Source organism: Vitis riparia, chromosome 4, assembly GCF_004353265.1.
Source record: "Vitis riparia cultivar Riparia Gloire de Montpellier isolate 1030 chromosome 4, EGFV_Vit.rip_1.0, whole genome shotgun sequence".
Taxonomy (NCBI): Eukaryota; Viridiplantae; Streptophyta; class Magnoliopsida; order Vitales; family Vitaceae; genus Vitis; species Vitis riparia.
Genome location: NC_048434.1, coordinates 11097280 through 11114367, shown reverse-complemented (window position 1 = coordinate 11114367; position 17088 = coordinate 11097280). Strand labels below are relative to the sequence as shown.

The window sequence follows — 17088 nt, the reverse complement described above, 5'->3', positions numbered from 1 at the left end:
GTAATCCCACCACTCACATTTCAAGTTCATTTAATGCATTGCAGAAAATATTTTGGTGGGTTTGTTTATTTTCCTCTTTATCTCAATAATGTTTTTTTTTTCTTATGAAATAATTTATTTTCTTTTAATTTAATTATTTTTAAAATATAAATATAGAAAAATAAAAAAATTAAAATCCATTATAAAACTATAATAATAATAATAATAAAAATAAAAATGATAGGGTGTAAACTTTATTTTGAGAGTCATATTTAAAGTTTTCAAATAAATAGCGATTTCAAACAATTTTTATAAATAAAAAGTAAATTATGAATGAGAATAGACGTGAAAAATAGGGGACATATAGTGAGAATAGCGTTATTCTAATAATAACAATAGTATAAACAACATACCATATGTTAATAAATGATAAATAAAAAAAAGAATAATTATAATTAATTAAAAAAAAAGGGCATGTGGCATAAGGTGAACACGTGCAGCAGGGGGGAGAAATTGAACCCTTGTGTTTTTGAGTATTTTTGAGAGGGTGCGCACGAGAAACGAAGAGAACTACAGTAATGGAAAGAATAGATTCAGTAGATAGAGATAGGCAACAAAAAAGGGAAAATTAAAAATCACATTCACAGTTCTCTCTCTCTTTCTTCCCTGATTCTCTGCAGAGCAGAGGCATCTTCTGCATTCTTACTTCTCACACATTCTTCTGTTGTCAAGTTCCCTTCTCAGGAAACCAAACCCTCTTCTCATTCTGCCTTCTTTGTCTGCCCATGAATTTCTCTTCCAAATATGGGTGAAGAATCCTTAGCTACAGTTCCATTTGACAGAGCTGTTGAACAGGTTTTCTTTTTTTTCTTCTTTTTCTCTGTTTTTTTTTCTTGTCAAAGCCAACAAAAATGGAAAAAGAAATGGCAAGTATCTGGTGCATGACTTGTCTCCACTGTGAATTGTATTTGTTTCTCCTGCTCCCTTCTTGGTAAAAAACTGCTGAGTTGAATCATATCTGGTTCTTTGTTCTTCATTTTTTTTATCCCGAACCAATGCCCATTTCCAGCTCTCCTTTTACCGTTTCCTTTTAGTTAAGGCACTTGACGTGGTATGATCAAAGATTCAAAATCTGATTTTTATCAGAAGAAAGAAAACACTGAATTTGGAATCATTTTCTAGGTTTTTTCTCTGTAGATCAGTCCACCAATTCTTTGGTTTGGGTTTTGAATTTCTACTAATTATTAGTTTTTATCATGTTGTGGATTTTTGTGAGCAATGTCAGGGTGGAAGACTAATTGGGTTTCCAACTTGCATTTGGTTTTTGGTGTGGTCTTTTTTTATCATTAGTTATTACTGCTTTCTTGGTTTGTTCTACTTGTTTGCAAATTTTTATTTGTTCTTAATTATTATTATTTTTGCACATAGTCTTCTTCTTTAATGGATTAGAACTTGCAGTTGGTAAATTATGCAATTTAGCCATCCAGCAGTATATGCTGCTACTGATTTGAAAATGTGGTGTTTGAGAATCTACTGCCAAAGCTTTGTTCCCTTCTCCATGATCAGCAGAGAGTAGGAGTAGGATAAAGATTGATTGGAATCATGATAAACATATACTTCAAATCTACTGCCCTTTACTTCGTTTAGAGCTGGGAAATACATATGGGGTTTTTTTTTTTGGTTCATTTTTGTTTATTTATTTATTATTATTATTATTTTGGGTGGATTTGTATTCAAAGTGCTTTTAGTACATTTGAGCTTATATCATCTCAATGTTTCTTGCTGCAGTGTCATGGAATGTTAACAGTAAACATTTCTTGCTGCAATAATGGAACCTAATCCGGAAGTGAGCTTTAGCTAATGAACTAAATAAATTGTATTTTATGTGTGAAATAAAGTTTATAGTGTCTTGATTCATGGCACTGCCTTTTTGTTTGGCCTTTAGCACTCATTGGATTTGTCTTGCAACAATCGATGAGTGTTAATCCTTCCAGAATCTACCCTTTCTTTTTTTGGTCCTACCTTTTGTTTTTTCTTTTCTTTTGGGTTTCTTTTTCACCTTTGCATTTTCTAGTTGATAGCAATTTCAGAGTTTGATTATTGAACCTCTTGTTCCTAAAAATATTTTTTTTAAAAAAAATTGTGCTGATTTTAGTTTGATTATATTCCGTAAAATTTTTTCCAAAATTGTTCGAGATCAGAAAATGAATCGTTAAATGTTTTTTGAAGTTCGGTGAGAGATATGTCCTTGGTTGACATAATTTTGAGAAGTATTTTCTGTTTTTGTAGAAAATGAATATCCTTTTTATGTTTTTTGTGAATTTGTGCAGGCGATTGTGACTTTGAAAAAGGGTGCTTATCTTTTGAGGTGTGGACGGAGAGGGAAGCCGAAGTTCTGCCCTTTTAGGCTATCTACGGTAGTAACATCTTTTATGGCTTATATTTTGAGAGAATTTTTTACTGGAATGCATAAAATCATTTCTTCATGGAGTGAGCAGAGTTTGAAGAACTGGTTTTTTCAAACCAAAGACAGCTCTTTGGACTATTTCTACAAAGAAGAACTTTTGAAGATTCTGATATATTTGAAGTATGAGCCTAACTTTCAAACTTTGGAAGCATCATAATCACAAATCACATTATAATCAGAACTCCTTATACTGCTTCGTGTGCAAAAATGCAAATAAGCGATATTGGATACAAGGATTTATGCTTAGATTCCATGAATTTGTGTAACAGGGTATATGTAATAGAGATTGGTTTGGCTAAATATTTGTATGGTTGACCCCATAGTGTTGAGATACAGGCTAAATTAATTGAAAATTGCATATATTATTTCCTAAGCCATAGTATTTACCATCTTCTGTCAAAAAATGTCTGTCTTAACCGATATTGTTTATTTTTTTTCCCTGAAGTTCCACTAGAACTTGTCCCTGTCCCTGTTCTTTGAGTGAATTCTCGGTACTCAAGTGTGATAATTTTCAATTTCTAAGGATTTCAATTTATGTTAAACACTTTAGGGATAAGAATTTGTTGCAGGCACTGTGATGTAGATTTCCATTATTAAATACAACCTCTTGTGAAACAAAGATTGATAAACAAAGTATGCTTTTGTTTGCATCTACACGTTAAAAATACTACTTAGTGAAATGAATGGAAGAAAAATAACACCAGAGCATTTTTCATTTTTTCTGTTTGTCTGTTTACTTAAGGAACTTTATAATAACAAATTTGGAATTTGAATTTGTCATTTGGATTTCAGGATGAGAAGTTTTTGATTTGGTATTCCGGACAGGAGGAAAAACAATTGAGATTGAGCTCAATTACAAAGATTATACCTGGGCAAAGAACTGTATGTAAATAAGAGCTAATATCCAAGTTAAATTGTATGCTTAAACCATGAGCTGGTGGTGATATTCCATTATGCTTTATCTGTGTGTATTGTAGGTAAATTTTCAGAGGCAGCTTCAAGAAGAAAGGGAGTGTCGGTCCTTTTCACTTGTCTATGCTAACGGCGAAAGGTCACTTGATCTGGTAATCTTTTGAAATCTTTGGTTCAGTTTCTTGCATGTATCTTTACTAGTTAATCCTGATACTTTTTATCTATCTTAATCACAGATATGCAAGGACAAAGCACAGGCTGATTCTTGGTTTTTAGGCTTGAAAGCTGTGATATCCAGATGCCAACATCCTAGACAATTGAGCACATTCAGAAACTGCGTAGGCGTACAAACTTGTTTCAATAGCCCAGCAGGTTATTTTCGAAGAAAGCATAATCTAGGACTTCTAGAGGATACACCAAAGTTTAGTCAGGTGACCAGTTAATACCTTTCCTTTTGTGGTTAATTCCGGAAAACATATCATTTAACTTGCTCATAACATACCTTTTTCTAGAGGCAAACATACAATTGACCATTTGTGGTTATCCTGTGTTTGGAATAATTAGCAATTTAAAATTTATTAGGAAAACATGGTAACTAGTTAGAGAGTTACAAAAAAAATGAATGGAAAGTATTTTAAGGTTACATAAGGAAAAAGAAGACTGAATTTGAATGGGCATTAGCAATTAATGATAAGGAAAACAGGCGTGATTTCATATAGGAATCAACCTGAGTAATGTAGAACTTCCGTGAAAAGCTTAGGAGTTATTTGTAGTTCTCATTCATAATTCATAGGTTATTGTGTTATGGGTGCTAAAATTGTGTTATGAGTGCTAAATTGGGTTATCTAGGTTCTATATAACACTTGAGTAATCATCCATGCGGCCTGTGCATGTGAAGATTCTGAAAACAAGCGCCCCTTCTTCTTTTCTCCAAGAATTTTCACATCAGAAGAAGAGAATGAATGCAAACAATAGAACATGTAGAATTATGTTTTTGTCAAAAATGACACCTGAATACATAGATGTGGATTAAAACACAAATAAAGTAAAGCTCCAAACAAGAAAAGAAAATTGCTTTAGGTTTGTCCTTATAGGAGTGTGAGATCCATGGGATTTCTATTTAAGACGAGAAAATGTGATCTTTTCCTGTTTTGAATGGTGAATTGTGTTTTTGAATGAAGAAATGTTATCAAATGCAATTGAAAGTACTTAAAAAAGAAAAGTTAGTGAGATACAACAAACAATATCGGTTGAGCTCACTACAAATTTCCACTGGTATCAAGTGATTGTAGTTATATTTCTTGGGATTTTAACTGTAATAGGATGTTATATACTATTCTTTCAGTTTCAAAATAGTTGATTCCTCTATGTTAACCATGTTGAGGAATGTTTTTGTAATGTTCGTTTATGACTAGAATCAATTTTAACTCAGGATATGATGGTATATCCATCCTTGGCCTTGATGTTCAACCTTATGCTTCACTTATTTGATTTTTTCATTCTATATTCTGAAGGTACGCAGCTTATGTGGAAGCCCTACACAGTCACTTTCAGAGAGGTGTTTTTCTGATGGCTTATCGTATTCTGCTGATAGCTTTTATTCATCAGAATCGAGTGTATCGAATGTGAAAAATGTAGCGGATGTCTCACTTCCAAGTTCTCCTTATGTTGAACCAGATCATCTCAAACAGGGAGAAGAAATCTGTGCTGGCACAGAAATTCAAACAGATATGCTGAGTCGGGTTGCTGCACCTTCTCATGCATCACCACAAATGGAAAAGAATGATATTTTGAGGGATGTCATGATATGGGGAGAAGGAATAGAAGGAGGGATCTTAGGAGGTGGGGTCTATAGGTTTGGTAACCAAAATGGGATGCAATCGGATGCTTTGCTTCCCAAGTTACTAGAATCCACCACAATGTTAGATGTGCGAGAAATATCTTTAGGGGGGAAGCATGCTGCCCTAGTTACCAAACAGGGGGAAGTCTTTTGCTGGGGTGAGGGGAGTGGGGGAAGGCTTGGGCATAAAGTTAACATGGATATGGGCAACCCAAAAATTGTTGAATCCCTTACTGGTGTCCTTGTAAAATCTGTTTCCTGTGGGGAATATCAAACGTGTGCTCTGACGCATTCTGGTGAACTCTATACATGGGGTGACAATGGTTCTGGTATAGATTTAGTGGGTGAGAGGAGAAAGAGAAGTCAGTGGATACCAAGTCGGCTTTCTGGTCCTTTGAATGGTACAAGTATATCAAATGTTGCTTGTGGGGAATGGCATATGGCAATTGTGTCCACTTCTGGACAATTATTTACCTATGGAGATGGAACTTTTGGGGTTCTTGGGCATGGAAAGCTTGAAAGCATTTCTCAACCGAAAGAAGTTGAGTCTCTCAGTGGTTTATGGGTTAAAGCTGCTGCATGTGGACCATGGCATACAGCCGCTATTGTGGAAGTCAGGGCTGACCGCCTGAAGTTCAACACTAAAGGTGGGAAGTTGTTTACATGGGGTGATGGGGATAAAGGAAGACTTGGGCATGGTGATCAAGAGAGGAAGCTTTTACCAACATGTGTTGCGCAACTTGTGGATCATGATTTTGTTCAGGTTTCTTGTGGGAGAATGTTGACTGTCGGACTTACATGTTTGGGGACAGTTTACACAATGGGAAGTGCAGTGCATGGGCAGTTAGGAAATCCACAAGCCAAGGATAAATCAATTGCAATTGTTGGAGGGAAGCTTAAAGACGAATTTGTTAAAGAGATTTCATCAGGATCATATCATGTTGCTGCATTGACATCAAAGGGAAGCCTTTATACATGGGGCATGGGTGCAAATGGGCAGTTAGGATTAGGTGATACTGAAGATAGGAACTCCCCAACTGTAGTGGAGGCGTTGAGAGATAGACAAGTAGAAAGTATTGCTTGTGGATCAAATTTTACTGCTGCAATCTGTTTACACAAGTCAATATCTAGCACTGACCAATCAGCTTGTAGTGGATGTAGAATGGCTTTTGGGTTTACAAGGAAGAAGCATAATTGTTATAATTGTGGTCTTCTATTCTGTCGTGCTTGTAGTAATAAGAAGTTTCTAAATGCATCTCTAGCGCCTAATAAAAAAAAGCCTTTTCGAGTTTGTGATCCATGCTACACCTATCTGCAAAGGATTAAACATTCAAGTAGACTATTAAAGCTGGAAAATCATAGTCCAAGACAGCTATTGATGACACAAAAGACGTCGTTCGATGAGAAAGAGGACAGGGGGGAAGGAACTCCTGCACGGACTCAATTTTCATCGGTTGGACAGCCCTGTAATGAGGAAAGCCAGTCCTATGAAAAGAAACCATTCAAAAACCAAGTGGAAAACCAGCAGACTCTAGAACCAGTTTCTTCTTTGTCAAATGGACTGCCTAGATGGGGTCAAGTTCCATGCCCTTTTCTATTTGAAAAATATTGTAGAGAAAATTCTATAGCATTGGTTCCTCTTTCCAATAATCAGCTATCGTCTGTTCCTCTGTGTTGGAAACAGAGCCCCCGGGGATCTAAATATATGGTATCCACTGTTGTGAACATGGAGAAAGATTTTCCAGACACAGATAAGATTCTCATAGAAGAAGTTGAGAGGCTGAGATCTGAGGTAACTTTTCCATCCTCTTTACTTCTACATTTGTTTAGTTGCTACCATTAGCCATGCATGTTTTTCCTGTCTTGTGATATGTATGTCTCTTTCAAGCACTTACGCACACCACATGGAATTGTCAGCTTTCTGCTCTTGACATTACTAGATTAGTTCATAAAATAGGTAGATGTTTATATTACATGTTTTTAAGAATGCTGATTACATCAAAAGGTGTGGATCAGCCATAAACATTTAGATAAGCTCTAATTTGGCTCTGTTTTTTGTGTCCTGCCTGGGTGCACTTGAGTTTCTTGGTTTTCTCTACATGAATTTTGCATGGTAATGCATCTTGGATGTTGTATTATCATGAATTGAGAGAATACGAATTGTTCAAATAATTTTGCTATCCAAGATACAAATTAAATGGAAAATAAACCACTAGGGGGCAAACCCAATGACACCAGGGTGTCATAACACAGATTTCATGGAAGCTCTTCAACAAATCTTCTATTATCTATCCAAACTTCTACACCTTTTGAAACAATGACAACCCTTTGTGGGTTAACATTGCATAAGGGTATTTGACAATACCCATATAACTCATTTCTGAGGAGTGGAGATCATGTTTACTTTGGCTGAGATTCTAAAGCTCATTATGACATAATCCGTGGCCCAACCTTTTTGGGTCCCTTCTGCCATGATTAGAATTCGAACCATATGTTCATGACATGAGAAATTAGAAGTAGTTTTGCCATGGATGGGATGGGTCATGTAAACCTATGTCACTGGTATCCTAGGAAAAAATAATATGGTTTGAGTTGAAGGCACTAAAAGAAACAAGGCTATGGCTGAAAAGATCATGCGCTGAGCCTCTGAAAAAGGGTTTTGTGGCTTGTAGGATTCAGACTATGAATGGATGTAGGTGGAGAGAAACAATTTTGTAGGGGCAGAGCCTATCTGTATAGTTGGTTTTAATTGTATTAACCAGCCTCTGGGTTTTGGTGCTTTTTGCTCCTTGATTCTGAAAGAAAAAGTCTTAAATTCTGCTTCTCGTCCAAAATGTAACAGGAGGAATCTTATTTGTAAAAGGATTCTTTATTATGGAAAATTTGATATTAATCTTCCTGGCAATGATATTTCTATGTTCTATGTTCTGTATTTGAAATTAATAGTATAAAGGAGAAGACTTTTGTCATTATGAGGCTTTATCTCTCCCATATATAGATATTTTTCCCTGATTTGTCATAATTCCTCTTTTTGATGAACACATGTAACATTGTTGCATTGCTTTATTCACATCCTGTGAAATTTAAATTGCTTTCAGATATTGTCTCGGAATATTCTTTCTCAACCAAAATTCATTTCATTTTAATAGGCTAGGAGCCTTGAAAAGCTATGTCAAATGAGAAGTGAGAAGATTCAAGAATGTCAACAAAAATTACAAGAAACATGGTCTCTAGCAAGGGAGGAAGCTGCCAAGTGTAAAGCAGCAAAGGAGGTTATAAAAGCTTTATCATCAAGGGTAATCTCCGCTTATTGTTGTCGGTTTAGTTGGTTGATAGCCATATTTCTTAACAAACCAGTGGGACATACTGCAAGGTTTTTTAATTCCAATGAAAGTTTGATTTAATTATCATAAAAGTGAAATTATGTGCATCATTGGTAGTTTTTTATTTTTATTTTTATATTTTGATGGGGTGAAAGCTTTGTGCATGTCTGATGAAGTTTGAAACCATGATTGTAACATACAACCCCAATTTCCGGAGTTCTTTTCTGCAAATATAAAAGGGATTTGGATATCCCATGGCAAAGAAAATCGTTCTTAGCATCTGAATGCATGGAGACATGGCAAAACAAATCTAGGCATTCTGCAATAAACCATCGAATCGGTGTTCTGTCAAATGTTACTTGGGATAATGTAGCAATCATAAATATAGTGGGGAAGGGTTCCCTAGCTTTTTCAGTAATGAATGGTAAGAAATTGATAGCAAAAGTTTATTTTATTTAATTATTTTTTTTATAGCAGGTAAATCATCATATCCTTCTTTATTTGGTTTTTTTCCTCACTGTTTTTTAGTATATCCATTTTTTTTTTCAGATGCAAATGAATAAATTTCTGTTGTGGCTATCATTGGTTATACTTATTTGTTGCCATTTCATATGACATGCCATGTTCTATAGACAAATAAATAATATTTTCATTTTCCTATTTGTTTTAAATTTTTTCTGTATTTAAATGAAAATCCGTTGTTGCCCCAACTCCATTCGATAATTGGCTCTTATGATGATTAGTTTGCCCTTTGCTTCATTCAACCCAAAGTTTAAATACGCATGAGATGGTTGCTGGATTTCACTCTTTAAACTTTGCTTTTCCTAGTGACCCATTTTGTCTTGGATCAAGAGTCTAAGAAATGATATTTAGTGTTTTATATGATTGGTTTCTTTTCTCTTTATTCCTAAAATAATTAGAGATTATTGAGATCTATAGAAATGTTCTTCAGACATATATAGTGTGGTCATGTTTTGCTTTTGGTTGGTAACATTGCCTTTCTATTCTATCAAAATAGTTGTTTAAGTTTATCTACTTTTTACATGAGGAGCTGGTCAAATTGCATAGGTTTCAAACTCGAATAGTTTCATTTCTTGTCTTTTGTCTAATTCCATAGGAATCATACTCATGTACTTTCATTTGTGCTATAAATGAGCTGGGATTGATGGGTATATTCTTTGTTTAGCTTCATACGATGTCAGAGAAACTGTCTTCTGAAAGAGATGCAAAGGATGGAATTGATTCAAAGCTGCCTCAAATCATTACAAGATATGCAGATACTCCGAAAGAGAGACAGCTAGATAGTCTGTGTGGCTCTCCAATTGTGTTCTCTAATTCCCTGAGATCTATGTATGGGAGAGATGAGTGTCAAGGCCATACTAGATCAGTAGAGGATTCATGCCTCGAGAAAATAGATCCTAGACAGAATGGAACTAGGCCATCCAAGCTTGAATGGGTGGAGCAGTATGAACCTGGCGTATATATCACATTCATAACTTTAGCAAGTGGGCAAAGAGGCCTCAAGCGGGTGAGATTCAGGTATTTTTCTACTGATTACAATCTCTTCATGTGAATGCAGTTGTATTTAAAAGGTTGCTTGGCTATTCATTTTCCTATCATAAATGAGCATAATGATTTTGTTCATTATACTTCAACATAAACAACATATTCTGTTGTAATATCTGTTATGATCATTCCCTTTGAATCCTACCATGTTTTTGGTTATTATTTTCGATATCCATCCAAGTGAGTAGCTCCAGAACGTTTAATGCTAATCAACTTTTAACTTGGATTAGTACTTGGATATGTGTCTTGCATGCAGCCGCAAACGATTTACTGAGAAGGAAGCAGAGCGATGGTGGGAAGAGAATCAAATAGGAGTATATCAAAATTATGGGATTGAAGGATACATAAGCTCCAGCCAAAATAAGATGAAGGGCTAGTTGATTTGTCCTTCCTTGCCCTAAGAAGTGAAGTTTTATATTTGGATGTGCATTGACAGGTGAATGTAGGTGTGTTCATCAAGAACACTAGGGAAGAAGGCCCGTGCCTGTGCCCTAACGATAATTTCATGCAGTCAAAAAGGTAGTTTCTTCTTGTCAGCTCTTTGAACTGAAGACCAAGTTGAATGTCTCATTATCTAACTAATGAAGAATTGGCTTACAGATAAAGGTGAAATTTTCTTTGTATTTAAGAGTCCAAGTACTTGTTCATATGCTGTTCAGTGTATAGTTGTCAATAAGGAGAAGCAGGTCTTTTACATAGACATGGATTTTTCTTTGTTTTTCCTTTTGATGTGAAAATTTTTATTGATTGAGAAGAGAATCTACATGGTTGTGCTCCTCAATAAAATCAAGAGCTCAGTATATTTGTATGTTGAGCAGTTCTGTTACTTTCCATACGTTGAAATCACTGCAGTACGGCCCATTTATCTACGGCCTATCAATCATACTAGTGCTTAGGAAGTTAAGGAATTGGGCTGCCAACTTATATGGAGTGGAAAAACCCAGATAAGGGCTGGCTCTCATTGGGCTTTATCAAATCTGGGCTCTTATTCCTTTGATGTCGACTTTAGTCTTGATAACTTGGTGTCTTTCACTACCTAGAGAGGAGGCTTAATGCATGTTTTTTTAGTTGAAAGTTAGGGGTGGGAATCACGTGCTATTTGATTGCGCATGAAAATAAAATATAAACATCCAACGTGGTGGGTTGAATATACTTAGTCTTGCCGGTAAAACTTAATAATGATTTAAGTTTGATTTTAAGTTAAATTATATTCAAGTTGTTAACTTAAAATTTATTATTTAAATTTTATTTTAGGTATTAAAAATGTTTGATAAAATTAACTTAAAATTTATTTTAAAACATCACATTGAGATATTTATCTTCATAAAAATATAACGACGGTAAATGAGATCAAGTAACAATAGAGGTTGTAAAGTAGTAAAAGAGATGGTAAAGGTAATTAAGACAAATGATAGTAAAAGGGAAATAAAAATATGGACTTAAGAACAAATTAATTGTTTTTACTTATTATTTAAAGTTGTTTTTTTTTACTTTAAATCATGTTATTAAGTTATTTTACCAAATATACTTAATTTACTTAATGATTTAAATTAGGTTATTAAATTAAATTAAATTATTAAGTTACTTTTAAGTTATTAAGTTGGTTTACTAATCGCCCACTTGGACTTACTATGTTTCAATTTTTTTACTTTAGTTCAAAGTTGAAGTAAAAGTTATAATTTTTAAAGAGGAATAGTAAAATTTTATTAAATATAAATTAATTTCTTACATAAGATAGAATAAAATTTTCAAAAAAAAATAACATTTTTTGATTTTCTATTAGGCTATGTTTGGATCTAGGAAAGTTTGAAGAAAAATGTAAGAAAAAGAAAATGAAAAGAAAACGTAGAAGGAAATAAAAAGTAAATAAAAATAAATAAATTTAAAATCAATAAACTATTTTTATTTACTATTTCAAACTTTTTTTACTTATTAAACTCTTATATATAAATATTAAATAATTTTAAAATATATAAATTTCTAAATAATTTTAATTGTATTTGACTTTCTTTCACTTTTTCGACGACAAAATCAAACATGAGAAAATTATTTTTCTTTGTATTTTTTATTTATTTCTTTGATACTTTTTGAAAACTTAACGTAACCTTAAGTTTTTAAAATTATAAATTATTTAAATAAAATTAGTCATTCTTAGGGAGTTAAAAAGACACTAAACCCAGTCGAAAAACCTGCTCCATGGCATTCATAAAGGATTTTGGAAACTCTGATTAATTTACTACTCTTTCTTCATATAAAATGATCATAACATATCAATACAACCAATATATAATGACATGATTGATTGAGTGATAAAAGAAATGCTACTTTTTAAATTTGTGAATTATCTTAGAGAAAATACAAGAACTAAACCTTTAGGTTAGGTTTGATTCACAGAAAATATTAAAAAGAAAAAAAAAATGTTAAAAAAAACGGTTTTTTATTTATTTAATATTTGGTTGCATCATGAAAAATATCAAAGAAAATTAAATATAATTAAAATTAATTAGAAATTTATATATTTTCAAATTATTTAATCTTTATATAATGAGGAAAATAAATAAAATGAGTATAAATAAGGATATAAAAATAATTTATTGTCTTTGAATCTAATTTTTATTTGTCTTTATTTTTTCTTTACTTTCACTTTTCTTTTTTATTTTCTTTTTCTTACATTTTCCCTTAAATGTTCCGGGAACCAAACATAGCCTTAATATCTTGTTGAATCTGGGAAATACCACGACCAATAAGAGCTAAAAATGAAAACAATCTCTTTAAGAAAATATTTTAAAAAGAACTAATTTTATTAGTGAATGATAATAATTATTTGCAGGAGGTTAATCATAATAAAGTGTTTATGGAGCTTTTAATCTTAAAAAGGAAGAGAAAAAATTATACATGTAACTGGTTTAGTTGCTTACGTACTAGTAGTATAACACGTGCATGGCACGTGATTTAGAAAATTTCATTTAAAATATATAAAGAGTTTTAATTAGTGTCTTTTAAAAAATGATGTTAATAACATTATTTACTCTCCCTTACTTGTAAAGGTTATTCTTATATATATTTTAGGGAAAAGTGGATTTTTACTTACTAATTTAAAAAAATATGGGAAAAGGAACCTCAATTTTTTATCTTCATTATTTAAAAATCCATATTACTTATAAAAGTATGATTTGTTTTTTACTTTTTTATTTTCAAAAATACCCTTATCAATACTAATAATCAATTTAAATAAGAATTTATTCTTTTCACTTGGTTGAGGTTTTAATTACTTGACGTAACGAAAGTCATTCCTAATTACCATCACAAACCTAAAAGATAATTAAAATTTTAATTTTTTTCATACTTATAATAAGCTTAAATGGGAATTTATTTATTTTTTGTTAGGGAATTTAAAATTGCCATTATAAACACAAAAGGTAATGAAAGATTTAATATTTTGATTTGCCTTCAATTTCCATTCCATCAACGATTTCAATAGGGATTTAATCACTTGAGTTAACGGAAATGTGAGTGGTCATAACTTCATTTTGATTTTATATTTAAATTCAATACTTCATTTAATTTTATATTCAAATTTAATCCTAAAACTGCTCTCAAGAAATTGAAACTATAAAGGAAATGGTTAATGTTTGTGGGAAACCTATCAAACTAGACATTTATCGTTGACACAACAATTCGTCCTCTCTGGCACAACTACTACATCCTTCATCAACTCGTCCTCTTTGGCACAACTACTACATCCTTCATCCTATTTGATGAAATGCTCTACGATTCATCAATATGATGTTTATTTGTCTCAACCATTAATTTTGGTTTATTTATAATATATATATAAAGAGAAGTTTGGTTATAGTAGAATATCATCGCAAAGTGTTTTTTTATTTTTTATTTTAGATTTAGAATTGTGATGAAGAATAGTTAGGATTTGTTTGGAACTCTCCCACAAATTAGGTTTTTTTTTTTTAATAACAAATTTGAAGTATGTTAAATCATATTTGAATGTGTTTTAAGAAAAATAAATAAAATATATTTAATACTTATATTTATTATTAATTTTTTCTTCTAATCCTAACCTATCTTTCATTTCTTCAATGAAATAAATTAATTTTTTTTCAAAAAAAAAAAATGTATGTTTTACCGTTTCTAACTATTAAAGTGATTTTCATTCATTTTGAGATATTTAAATCTTTTAAATATTTATATTTAATTAAATAATAGTGAATTAATAATAATACTTATTATATTATAGATAATTATTGAATAAAAAGTTTCATTACTCATTTACATTATTTATTTAAACAAATTCAAATTTTATTAAAAATTACAACATTATTTTAAAAATATTAATATTTTGATATAAAATTTATCAAAATGACGAAAAATTTTCTATTAAGATTTTAATTCTTTTGACTATTATAAATATTTTTAGAACAAAACTTATTTTTCCTTTATATTTGTTAGTTGATTGAATAATTTGATATATTATATATTTTTTTGATATAAAATTATTTAATTTACTCTGGATTCTATTTTCTATCTTTAGAAACAAATAATAATAATAAATTGTACAAAATATATAATGGATTTTAAAAACGAATTAAAAATAATTTTGAACAACGTAATATAAGTCAATAATTTTTCCATAAGAATTTTTAAATTTAATAAAAAAATTTATTTTTATTTTTACTTTTATTTTTGAAAAGAAAGTATATCTTCACCAATCATTAATTTTTTATTTACTCCACTTTTTAAATTCCGAAAATGCCTTAAAGTTATAAATTTCATTCTCTTTAAAACGAACACTATTAATATAATTAATGTTATAAAAATTTATTATTAAAAGTTTGAAAACTTTTTAAATTTCTCATCCATTATAAATTTTATTCTCTTAAAAGTTTGAAAAATTTTCTCTTCTTTTAACATTCTCTATTCTTTTCAAAATTTTCATTTCAACTATTCCAATGGGTCATGTCTGACAATGCTATGAGTTTGAGATTTTTTCATTTTTTTTAAAAGATTTTTTTTAATTCACAAATTTCTTGCTCAAATTAATTCATTTTCGTTCTTATGTTTATTAAAAAACTCTTATATAAAAGGAAAAAAGTATTTAAACATATATAAAATAATAAACACAATTTTTTTTTTCAAATTTAGTGTAAAAGAAATAAACCATGTGTTTAAATTAAAATTGGTAAATGTTATGACCAATGGCCAAAGTAGTATTTATTTTTTAATTTAAGAAAATTGATTAAAAAAATAATTTTATTATCATAAAATTTGGTGTAGAAAAGTATAATCTTGTTTATATCTAATCCCGATTATTTTTAAATGTTTAATTCAATTATTTTATTTTAAATCTCTACTTGATTTCTATATAAGGCTTAAAAGAATAAATTCACCTACTAATTTTTTTGTTGGACTTTTTTTACATTCTCTCGTGTGCTTTGGCACGTGTGTACTTATTAGTATTTTACAATACATACACTCTTTCACAAGTCAAATAATTATTTCATAAAATGACCTTTACTTATCTGGTTAATAACACCAATTGACAAACTTTTTTAAAAAACTGATATGAAATCAATAAAATAAAAAATTTTAAAAATTAAAAATACAATTAAAAATTTAAAAACTTTAAAGCTAAAAATATAAAAATAAAATACTAATTTTCATTTCGTTAAATCACATTAATAGAAAATAGAAATTGGAGAAAGAGTTGGAATACAATGGGAGTTCATTATTTTATTTTCTAATTTTAAAGTTATTTTATTTTATTTTAATTGTATTTAATTTTTAAGTTTTTTTGGTTTTAATTGTATTTAATTTTTAATTGTTTTTAGTTTTAATTTTTAAAATTTCTTATTTTGTTGTCAATATCAACTAACAAAATTTTTAATCAATTTTATTAAAAAAAAAATGAGAAGATGAGTAGATTTATATAATAGAAGATATAAAATAATTATTAATTAGGGAATTAGAAAGATTTTATTTACCATTTGAGGATTTTGGAAAATTTTTCCAAAATGATTTGTATCTTATATTATATAATAAAAAATTATAATATATTTATTTGTAGATACTTTTATCAAATTAAAATGATAAATTATTTTTTTATAATTTTATTTAATATATAAAGTAAAAGGGTATTTTGGAAAATAATTATCTAACTTATGAAAAAGTACATGCATTTAAAAATATTTTTAATGAATGAATATAAAATTTATTTATAAAAGTTTTGGTCACTTTTTCTATATTTTTTTGAAATTAGTGAGTTAAAACCCCCTTTTCCCAATATTTTATTAAAAAATCACACTACTTAAAACTTTCTTTTAATTCATTCCTATATTTCCTTTTAAAAAAAATCTAATAACCTTCCCATATTAATATGAATTAAGAAGAAAATTAATTAATACCATTTCCTTTTTAATATGAAATAATAAGTATAGGATATGAAATTTTTAATATTTAAAGAAGATTAAAAAATAATTATATATTTTTTAAAAAATATGGGAGAGGTAAAGTACATAAAACAAAAAAACAATGTATTTATCATTTTTAATGAAAAATTAATTATAAAACCAATTGTTCTTGAGACTTTATATACGTTCAACTCAATTTTGGCTGGCTAGGTATATTATGTGTTAACCTAAGGTCTCCATAGTAAATTTTGATGATTACAAAACAAAGGATGATAATTTAATAATGTTAAGTATTTTATTCAAGTTTTAAATTGTCTAGCAAATGAAAAAATTAACCATAGCATAGAAATCAAGATCATGCCATGGAAGATTCACAATTTTTAAAGACCATATTTAGGATCTTAAAAGTTGTAATGTTGAGGTGCACTAACTAGGAATGCATGAAAATGTTTTTAAGGCAACTAACAATTCAAAAACTCATCCAATCAATGTCTAAATTAATTCAAATCCTTCAAATAAGTTGGATGATGAGAAAACCAATACAAAATCAATTTAACTTATATCAATTTGAATAACTAT

General features: G+C 30.1%; 1 protein-coding gene across 1 annotated transcript; it reads left to right on the top strand.

Annotated features, from left to right (window-relative positions):
• Positions 1-567: 567 nt before the first annotated feature.
• Positions 568-10901, top strand: LOC117912210 (PH, RCC1 and FYVE domains-containing protein 1). The gene is made up of 9 exons (XM_034826713.1): positions 568-834; positions 2310-2396; positions 3239-3328; positions 3424-3510; positions 3595-3789; positions 4873-6990; positions 8348-8494; positions 9708-10060; positions 10344-10901. The coding sequence occupies exons 1-9, from the start codon at positions 784-786 to the stop codon at positions 10462-10464; spliced, it is 3249 nt and encodes a 1082-aa protein (XP_034682604.1). The 5' UTR covers positions 568-783; the 3' UTR covers positions 10465-10901.
• The last annotated feature ends 6187 nt before the right edge of the window (positions 10902-17088 follow it).